This window comes from Silurus aristotelis (genome assembly GCF_946808225.1).
Source record: "Silurus aristotelis genome assembly, chromosome: 2".
Classification (NCBI taxonomy): domain Eukaryota; kingdom Metazoa; phylum Chordata; class Actinopteri; order Siluriformes; family Siluridae; genus Silurus; species Silurus aristotelis.
This window is the reverse complement of record NC_139575.1, coordinates 30762281-30773435: the sequence shown is the minus strand read 5'-3', so window position 1 is coordinate 30773435 and position 11155 is coordinate 30762281. Positions and strand designations below refer to the sequence as shown.

Below are 11155 nucleotides of genomic sequence, written 5' to 3'. Positions count from 1 at the left end.
ATGCAGACATAAAAAAAAAAATAATAATAAATTTTGAGATCTGTCTAGGGGAAGCATTAACAGATAAGCTAAAAACAAGATGACCTGTAGTGCTTATTAAGCTGATCACCTGGGTTTATATGGTACTCCCCGATTCTTGAGAAACTGGTGAGGGTCTTGTTCAGCCATAATGTGGTGTAAAAAGTTATGGTGTCATAAGTTACTATACAATCACAGAGATTCAGTATTGTGTCAGGTTATGACAGAAAGTCTGGTTATGGCAGGTGTTTCTGGGCAGTCTTCAGCAAATCCATGTCTTGTTTATGTAGCACTCTGGAAACAGTGATGGAGTCACGAGGAGGCAACCTCTTCCATCACCGTGAGGGATTTAAACCTTTCCAACTTCTTTTTTTTCTTTTGCGTACAATGGTTATGTACAAAATGTACCAAAAATGAAACATCGGAAAGCTAATAAAGTTTGCACTACATGTATATATTGAACTTATATTGAACTTGTATCCTTTTGTGCTGTGAGAAAAGTGTGTGTGTGTGTGTGTGTGTATATGTTTATATATATATATATATATATATATATATATACATACATATACACACACACACACATTATATATATATATATATATATATATATATACACATACATATACACACACACACACACACACACACACACACATTATATATATATATATATATATATATATATATATATATATATATATATATATATATATATATATATATATATATATATATATATATATATATATATATATATAAAGAACATGGCTATCAATGCTCTAGAACCCTCATGATACTAAAACAACCAACAACAACAACAAAAAAGGGAGCCCAACATTTTTCTTTTTTTTTTTTTTTGCAGTAAATATCTTTTTGTAAAAATAAAATACAGATTTTTTTTCATTTAAATCAAACCATTTTCTTTGTAAATTTAGAAATAACCTTTATAAAAGAAAAAACCTAAATAACATTTTGGGCTCGCTTCATTCTTTTTTCAAGCTCTTTTTTTTTTTTGGTATTTCAAACAACAAAAAAAGCATCAAATAATTTCCCCTTACTCATGAAATCACGGCGTATATTATGTTTAGACACTGACCAATCCTGTGCAATGCTAGTCAAAGCATCTCACCAACAACAAACCCCTCAACACCAACAAAATTCCTTCAACATAAAGTTATAGGTATACGGTACTTCTTCAATGTATAAAGTATAATCACTGAACAAGTGGCACGTTTCTTAGAGGTTAAGTCACAGCAATGTTAATCACATTACAATCTGATCTTCTATTAAATGAAACTGCCAAAATTTTAGCACTTTTCTGTTTCACTTCACCTTCAGTTTATGTGCTGAAGCTAAAGACACAATATGGAATTTCACCTTACGATAGCCATGGCTGAGACCTTTGTTGTTGGTGTAAGAGGAGAGCAGGGATAAACACAGTGACTGAAGCAGCACAGCAGCAGCAGTGTTAATGAATCCCAGAGAGATGCTCAAAAAATTCATCTACAGCTAAATAATCAGGATCAAGTGAGTTAATCTGTGCTCCAAATGAGAATCTGCACCCACCTCGACCCTCTGCAAACAAAACTAGACAGATCAGCTTTTAGATTTACACATTTAAAACCTTAAAAAAGCCCACAAAGAATTACTGAAGGGCATCAAATTTTATTGGTCTTGTTATATTGTGACCAGTTTCTTCCTGACCAGATTTCATCCCTCTATAATCAGAGGCATGAATCCACATTCTCAACCCCATGTAATATATTCACATTTTGGCAGTCACTATTACAGTTGGTGGTTACTTAACTGTCCAAATTTATACACACTATGTACACTGTCTTCATACTCTGAAAAATACACCTAGCAGGCGATACACTTTTACACAAAGGGATGTACATAGGCAGCATGTAAATGTGTGCACAAGCATGTGTGTGTTCCTGTGAGCATAAGTTTGTGTACCATATTCTTCAGGGACAAGCAGTCTTATGACTCGAATCCAGTCTGGTTACTGAGCTGAATCCTGATACTTAGGAATGGGGGCAGGGTGTTGGTTGACAGATGTTGTGGGGGTAGGGCTGTGACAGCTGGTGGGTGTAGTGAAGCAGATCTAAGGTGTATTAGGAGGTTGTTCCTTTCAGGAGGACTGGTGCTAAGGCATTGGCATGTACCAAAATGGCCATTTGAATCATGAAGCAAGGCTTATGAAGCTGGCTACTCTTTTGACTGTTCAGGGACCACCTCCTCCGTGCCCTCCCAACTGTCCTGAGGCCTCTGGGGTGCACGCTGAGGGTTGTTCATGTGCTGGGCAGCCGGACCGGTGTATGGCTGTCCATGGGTGTGGTTGTTCGGCTGAGCACAGAAAGGAAGAAATAAAAAAAAAAGTAACAAAACCAAAAAAGAGATTAAAGATTTTCTTTGCTTCTAGGTTACAACTGGCTAACAAATGTACCACCTAAAGATGTTTGGAAGTAGAAGTACATACACAATTTTAGTTCACTACTCAACTGTAGTGAAAGTAGTTTCACTTTATTTACCGTAAAAACTATTTTATTCTACTGTGTGTTTTTGCCTGTTGCCTGTGGGCATACTTACCTGCTGATACTGGGTTCCAGGTGAGTGAGGGTAGAGTGCTGTATCCTCTGGAGGTGAGGATTCATGGTCATCAGGAGCTTCCTGATCATTAGGCTCCTGTCAATCACATTAGTCACTTGGTCATTATTGCAGCATAAAGAGTTATAAAAAAAACAAAAATTAAAAAAAACTATAAATAGTGTATTATCTTAATTCAGACAATTTTCAATGACAGTTTACCTCCTCAGGACAAAGTTCGCATGCTTTGGCCAGTGTCATTCTGGCACTGTGTGATCGTTCCAGAAAGTAGCCGTTTGAGGTTTCATTACTCTGCACTGGAGGAGACCAGTTGTTGTAACTGTATTGCGGGTTTCCTGTGTATGGCCTCCTTTCCAGCTCATCGCCCAACCACTCCACTGCCCACGTCCATTTCCTTTTTAGGTCGCCATTACTCTGCAAGCCACACAGGAACAATGTCATTTCATTATGGTTAATAACAAATGAACTTTCCCAAACATTTTTCTTCATATGCATCTCTGACTGCGTGTGTGCGTCAATAAAATATTCAAATGAAGACTTTTTTAAATTGATCATACAAAGCACTAAACAATGACCAAAGCTTAAAAAAAAGTTACACACTGTAGTATCTCACCTGTAGGATCTGGTAGGCCACAGAGCAATTGCTGAAGAGACCTACCATGCACTTAATGCACTGATATGCTCTTTTCTGGTAGTGATTCTTGGAACGCTGGATGGTATCAAACAACCCATCCCGGTCGTCAGGGATCCCTTTTAGCACATTGTGGATTCTGCACATAAAAAAAAGAGGCGTAAAAAGCATATTACAGCATTCGATGTGTAAAACTATTTTTTTGTACAGTGCACTGATTTTATAATGACAGAACTAACGATCTGCTATTTTGCTATTTTAGGAACAACTGTACTTTCATGCAGTTATCTAAATCAGCCAACCAATCGGTGTGTGGCAGCAACACAACAGAAAAATGCACGAACAACTCTGGCCATTTTTCCTCTGACCTTTATCACCAACAGTGTTACCATCTACAAAACTGTGGCTTACACTAATTTCCCAAAGTGACCGAGATCACATTTATCTACATCCTAATGTTTGACGTGAACAATGCCAGAGGCTCTTGACCTGTACCTTTGGCACTGTCCTGACAGCACACATTTGTTTGGTTTTATAATTGCATGAATGTTCCTTATAAAGTTGATGTTGATCATACATGCATGCATGCATGCATACACCCCTCCACCCCAATAATAAATAGCTGTGTGCTTTGTGGATAATTGATGTGTAAACACAAACAAAACATCACCTGTGTGTCTGCCATGAGTCTTCAATCAACAGGATCTGGAGTAGCAAGTCCAGATAAGGCCTCAGCTCATAAGTATAGGAGTATGCCACCTAAAAAAAGAGAAGAAAGGGAGGAAAAGTGGCAGTGCTCAATAAATAGTGGTATGTTCTGGCAAATCAGATAACTTGCTGGCTACTAATAAAAACTAACCACTTTGCTTTGCAATTATTGCAGTAAAGTTAATAGACTCAAGTGACACAAATGACTCAATAGATGTGATTTGTGATATGATACCCCCCCCAACCAGTTTTTAAACCAAAATATACAGAGACCACACCAGCAAGAAGAGTGACAAGAAGCAAGCGGAGAACAACTGTATATCTTGTCCAAACTACAATAAGTCAAATAACTGAAGTTAAGAACAGAAAGCGCTACTGTACATTTGGCTAGCGATATGATTGTTTACCTCTGTGACCTTACTGGCTAGCTCACTTGTTGCTTTAGCCATCTTGCTACACATGGGTGAGGACAAGCCGTTGCTACTGGTTGTACATTTATAATATCTACTTTTATTCATACCAATTTAATGTTTGTAATTAAAAAGTGATTTCCAACATTACCACCATAACACATGAGCTACTTGGTTATCAAACAATTGAGGTTTCGACAAGAAGGCTATTTAATAATTTTATTGATATTCGCTAAAAATGTATCTACATGTTTATTTTCGTTTTAGCACTAAGAGACAGGGAGTGTAATTCAGCTTAAAGAACACTTTCAAATGATAAAATTGTCAAAGATCCTTCAGGGTTGGAATTTTGTTAACTCATTTCTTAAAGCACTAAATAAACTAAGCATGTGAAATTTTTAGCATAGATTTTCTACTAATATTATTTTATCTAAAACAGAGCTCCTCTAAACAGATCCCTGAACTTTCTGTAAAAAAAAACCCAGCTGTCTTGTAATGTTTTGGAAACCTGTCTGGTTCAACAGTATGCACTTAAAAAAAAACCTGACAGCATGTTTTATTGTGAAATCTCAGTAAAAACCATGTCAGAGTGATGTCTCACAGAGATTTTCAGTGTTTGATTCAAGTATTCCCTTACTGCATGCTAGGAATCTTAATTTGCTTAGAGTAAAAACTGTATATAAACTATATAAAGTCATGAATGCTGTACTGTCTGTGTGAGATGTACACCTGTGCAACAGAATACTATACACCATAACAAACGATACATTAAATTTTAGCTTTATGCCGGACCTGCCAGAGAAGCTCGCTGAGCACAGTGGAGGAAAACTGGGGGTTTTCCCAGCAGCAAAATCGCAGCAGTTTAACAGTCTCTTCAGAGTTACTGCAGTCCTCAATGATTTTCTTCACATAGCTGGCCCGCACAAACAATATCTCTGCCACAAGCTGCTGTATAGGCATGATGGGAGCTGTAAGATTGGAATCACCATATGGGTTTGGTAAAGGGGCATTACCTAAAGAAAGAAGAAAATAAATAGAAATAAAAAGTTTTAAAAAAGGTAAAAGAATTTTGAGTTTAATGTGGTTCAGTGTTCCTTTTTGGTCATTTATTTTGTCCAATGTAGCACCTTGATCCTGGGGACATGTTTCGTTTCACTGTGTAGTGCACTGTATATGAGTAAAATGACAATCAAGCAGATATATATATATATATATATATATATATATATATATATATATATATATATATATATATATATATATATATATATATATAGTTATTGGCTGTAAATATACACTCACCGTTAATTGAGGACTGCATACGTGATGATACGTCACAACATCTGAGCAGCTGAGACACTATTGTATAAAGCTTGCTCAGCTCTGCATACTGGTACTTAATTGGAGGGCCAGGACCCTCATCCAAAGCCACCAGCATGAAGGTAGCTGGCACACTCAACTTCAACAGCTGTGTCTTTTCTGCTAAACCTACAGATCCCCAGATTCATAAAGTGAATCAAGTTACAAAAGCCTTCCAATTTATTTTTATAGGTAAGATGATAAATTATAATCACAGTCATTAAAGTATTAATTGGAAATACAATCATATTGCATTTGTAAAACAGGATGTTGGTGCATTCCCACTAAAAAGTTCTTAAAAGCTTACCGAGATTGGCATACATAACAAAAAGGTTGAAGTACTGCTGAAGATGACGCCCATGTTCAGATACCTCCCTCCTCAGCAGGTTAAGCACAGCCCGCAAGAGATGATCGCTCAGAGTCATATTGTCACAGGCCTGTAGCCAAGAATATGTAAATTAGAAGGAAAAAAAAAACCCGCTCAATCCCACAATGTCTTTAGCTGCTTGTTCAGAACTGATTACACTTCCTTCAGGTCTATTTGTACATGTACTTAATTTAATACCTTAGGCTTTTTTTCTTACAAACCTGTGTAGAGGAGCCTGGTGAAGTGACTGGGGCAGGGCAAGAGCCATCCTGCAGGGAGAAGTGTGCAATGAAGACTATGATCTTGGAGAAGGCTCCACGAACTTCGGCACTTGGGCACTCCAGCAGGTATTCCGAAAAGCGTGTGGGGAATGCAAACAGGACGTTATGTGCTAACCAGCTGCGGACGTTCTTACTGTGACGTAGTAGGATGCACAAGGCATCGTACCTAAAGAACAAACAGAAATCATGTGAGTGTGACAATGATTGAAAACTCAAATAGTATTTCATCATTTAAACCCTTACCAGTCACTAGCAGGGCCTCGGACTACTTTTTTGGTATGGAATCCTGTAGTGAACAGGAATCTAGCAGCAAGCTGAATACTTATCACAGCGATTTCTTCAGCTTCAGGTAGCAAGTGATCTTGACCTTGTCAAAGCAAATATAGACAAAGACTTAGCCATTACATGCAGATTTATACTTTGTTTTCAGTGAGTTAATCTTAATAAAATATACTACTACACTGTGTGTACAATTATTAGGCGAGTGATTATTTTGACCATATCATTTTTTTCCATAATTTCCAAGTCTAAACTTGAATGCTTATTGGATTGAATGCATATCAGGTGATGTGTATTTCTGTAACGAGGGAGAGTGTGGCCTAAGGAGATCAACACCCTATATCAAGGTGTGCATAATTATTAAGCAGATTCTTCTCCTCAGGAAAAATGGGCCAAAAAAGAGATTTAACTGACTCTGAAAAGTCAAAAATTGTAAAAAGTCTTTCACAGGGATGCAGCACTCTTAAAATATCTAAGATATGGGGCGCGATCACAGAACCACCAAACATTTTGTAGCAAATAGTCAACAGGGTCGCAAGAAACGTGTCGAGAAGAAAAGAGACAAATTAACCGCCAAAGATTTGAGAAGAATCAAACATGAAGCTACCAGGAACCCATTATCCTCCAGTGCTGCCATATTCCACAACTGCAACCTACCTGGAGTGTCAAGAAGTACAAGGTGTTCAGTTCTCAGAGACATGACCAAGGTAAGAAAGGCTGAAACCCGACCACCTCTGAACAAAGCACATAAGTTGAAACGTCAAGAATGGGCCAAGAAATATCTGAAGACAGATTTTTGAATGGTTTTGTGGACTGATGAGATGAGAGTGTCTCTTGACGGACCAGATAGATGGGCCCGTGGTTGGATCAGTAACGGACACAGAGCTCCACTTCGCAAAGTGGAGGTGGGGTACTGGTATGGGCAGGTATTATTGAAGATGAGCTAGTTGGACCTCAAAATCAACTCTCAGACCTGCTGCCAATTTTTAGAAGACACTTTCTTCCAGCAGTGGTAAAGGAAAAAGTCTGCATCCTTCAAGAAGAGTTTGATTTTTATTTAAGACAACGCTCCATCAAGCGCATCAATGTTCTCCACTGCGTGGCTGGCCCGTAAAGGCCTTAAAGATGAAAAACTAATGACATGGCCCCCTTCTTCACTGGACTTAAACCCTATTGAGAGATTTTGGGCTCTTCTCAAGCAGGAACTGTACAGTGAAGGTAAACAGTACACCTCTCTGAACAGTGTCTGGGAGGCCGTGGTTGCAGCTGCACAAAAAGTTGATTCTGACCAAATCAAGAAATTGCTGACTCCGTGAATGGAAGGCTTGTGACTGTTATCGAAAAAAGGGTGGCTTTATTGGTCACTGAGGTTTTCTTTTTAAAATTTTCAGAAATGTTTATATGTAAATTTTGAGTTTGTTTATTCTTCTCACTTTAACAGGTGAAAATAAACAAGTGAGATGGGAAAATCTTTGTTTTTCATTTAGTTGCATAATAATTCTGCACACTAATAGTTGCCTAATAATGGTGTACATGTAGATATTCTCTTAAGAAAGCCAAACCTCCACTTTTACTACTTTAATGTTCAGGTTTGAGGGTTGGTTAACATTTTGGATTGACCAAGAGCACTGTAGTTGTATAATAACAAAATTAATCCTCAAAAATACAACTTGCCTAATAATTGTGCACACAGTGTAGACTGCTACACTTAAATTGACCAGTTCATACCTGGTGGTGGGTTCAGGTAGACACTATTGCAGGTAAGAAGCTTTTTAATAAACTGGAAGTACTCAAGGCTGTACTGCATGCGGCTGTGCATGAACTGCACGTTCTGCTTGCGCACTCTGCACTCGATAGCCGAGGGCATCTTGAGATGGTGAGGTTTTGACACCAACGTCATCTCCGCTATCTGCTTCAACAGTTCGCCATCGACGCTGACTGTGTCCATGCGCTCATAGAACAGGATGTAAGCGTTCCACCAGCGTTTTTGGCGCCGGTATGACATGCGCTTCATCATGTGGTCAAATACCTCTCCCATGTACTCTCCACCAAAGCACTGGTTCTTCATCTCCTCATCATCATCCATCTTGCACTCAGTGACGTCACCATCATCAAACTTATACCAGCGATCTCGCTGGCCATCTGCACCGTTGCTGTGTCGTTGGACAATGTAGGAGTAGTAATGGCCACCGCTGGCCTGACCTGAGTGAACCAGCACTCCTACTAACCGGTAACGAGAGCTTCCGCCCAGCTCCGGGTCTAAGGGTGCATTCTGGTGGACAACTTGGCTCTCTGAAGTAACCTCATTGCTCTCCAGCTTGGCCACTCCTGCCACAGTGTATGGCTCCATGTCTAACTCACGTGGGAACTCAAAGTAATCATTAAACTTTATGGCACACTCGCGCTCCCAATCATAGTCAAAACGCTTGAGCTGAATGGCCAGTACTGGAGGAAGCTTCTTAATCAGTAACCGCTTCACTGTATCAACCTGTCGAAGAACACACACAACATTAAGAAGTGAGGCTAGATCTAGAAAAGCAGAACTGGCAGATGGCAGTGTTATAAGGCCTCAAAGCATTTAAAAATTCAATATTCGACATTCTATAGGGATTGAGGAAAGCCTTCAGTACAGTTGCTAATCTTTCTAGGAGAGCATGTTTTAGCAATTTTAGTCCAAGGTCTGATTGTTTATTGCCCAGTGATGTAATGGAAATGCAAAAAGCTACATCAAGTGACCGAAAGTCCTGTAAGCACTTTTAAATATGGTAAGTTTGGAAATTCTCCATTGACCTCTCTTCAGAAAAGGCTTTTTCTATATACAGTGGAACCCACTTATCTCGACCTCGGTTACCTCGACAACCCTATTAAGTCGACGTTTTTGAAGTGGAACCGCCAAATTCTCGCTGTCTTAGCATTTTTTATCGGTTATGTCGACTTTTTTTATGTCGCCGAACCCTGATATCTCGAGCACAAGGTGGGAAAAATTTGCTATTTAACGTCGGTTATCTCGGTGCAGCCGCAAAAGAACTCGCGAAAGTGGCGGAAAAATCAAGTCTTACAGCTGCTACAGGTGTTGTATTGTATACTGGTGAATCTCTGCTGTTAGTTAGTGCACATATGCCTTTTGTTGTTAAATGTTATGCGATGAACGGGAGGCGAAAGTAGAAGCGCGGAGCTGAACAGCACACAGGAGACCGTGGGATGAGCAGCAAAAGCATAGAATGAACAACGGCAGGATCGGGGGGGGTTCCGCGATGCGCTTTGGGAAGAAAAGAGCAGCCGGTGAGAGAGTGCCGGTGGGAAGACACGTACCGGGATACACATGAGCGATAACAACGACCGCCGTGAACCAACATATACCAACAATAACGGACGGTGAGAGTGTGGAAGTTTAAATAGGAGCTGGTGATGAGTGACAAACAAGCACCGCGATTGAAGCCAGGAGCTTCAAAGAAAGCGGCCGAGAAAACACCTGCCACGCCGAAGGGGGCGTGGCAGGCGGATTCCTGACAGTTAACAAACATGTATGTACATTTTTATAGCATGCCTTCATCAAACAAATCGCAGCAACGCTGTTGTGTAAAAAACCCTTCAAAAACACATGCATGCACATTCTTATTTATTAACGCACATCATGTACATAAAGAAATTTCAAGCACGTTAATATACTGTCGCCATTTTGATTTTCGTTTATCTCGATCATCGGTTATCTCGATGCTTTTTGGCAACCCCCTAAGACATCGACATAACCGGGTTCCACTGTATATATTCCACTTTATATACAGTACATGTAAGGGAGAATAATTTTTTCAGCATCCTGGGACGCAAGAACTGCAGTCAGTTTCAATGACAGTTCCATTAACTTGTTTTTGCAAATATTTAACTTGTAGTGGGCCGAATAATTTCATTTGATTAGCTTATTTACCAGTCATTTATTTTTAAATGTTTAGATAAGTTTTTATATCCTAAATGTTCTTAATTTTTTTTTTCTCATTTTCTTTTCATCATAACTTCTGTGGGACCGTTATTCCTTTATCTTTTTTGTTGTTTGTGTGTAATGACGTGTTTGTGATTAATTGCTTTGTAACATTACACTTTACATTGTACATGTGAACATTAGCTGCTTAGTGTGAGGGTGTTTTTGGGGGGGCAATGGGGGGTCTAGCTTGTTATCTCAATCAGTAAACGAAGGTAACTGCAATGTATCATGTTCCACGGTGTAATGCTCTAATTCCTTAAATAAAAAGGTGAAACAGTGTAAATGTAAACATATTATTGTACCTTCTTGTTGCACTTCTCACAATGATAAGCATTGGCTCCTTCCAGCAAGTCCCCTTTAACATACTGTTCCAAGGAATCTAGGAGGTTTTGATGGTTTCTGATGTCTACATTCAGTGTTGTAAAGGATTCTTCACACTCATATCTACCAACACATTAATATGACATTGTTTAATCCCATCTTCTAAAATTGGACAAAGAGGCAATAAAC

At 39.0% G+C, this 11155-nt stretch overlaps 1 protein-coding gene across 3 annotated transcripts in view; it reads right to left on the bottom strand.

Annotated features, from left to right (window-relative positions):
- Window positions 1-858: 858 nt before the first annotated feature.
- The window catches only part of LOC310720610 (ubiquitin carboxyl-terminal hydrolase 9X-like), a 44105-nt gene continuing 33808 nt past the window's right edge, over window positions 859-11155 (bottom strand). For all 3 annotated transcript variants that reach the window (XM_083531365.1, XM_083531367.1, XM_083531366.1), the window contains exons 34-45: window positions 10948-11089; window positions 8395-9154; window positions 6631-6754; window positions 6328-6553; window positions 6047-6176; window positions 5683-5868; window positions 5173-5393; window positions 3933-4021; window positions 3245-3401; window positions 2833-3045; window positions 2614-2709; window positions 859-2370 (exon numbers count right to left, since the gene is read on the bottom strand). In XM_083531365.1, coding sequence (XP_083387491.1) covers window positions 2233-2370; window positions 2614-2709; window positions 2833-3045; window positions 3245-3401; window positions 3933-4021; window positions 5173-5393; window positions 5683-5868; window positions 6047-6176; window positions 6328-6553; window positions 6631-6754; window positions 8395-9154; window positions 10948-11089 — 2482 coding nt within the window. In that variant the 3' untranslated portion in view covers window positions 859-2232. The remainder of the gene's footprint in view (window positions 2371-2613; window positions 2710-2832; window positions 3046-3244; window positions 3402-3932; window positions 4022-5172; window positions 5394-5682; window positions 5869-6046; window positions 6177-6327; window positions 6554-6630; window positions 6755-8394; window positions 9155-10947; window positions 11090-11155) is intronic.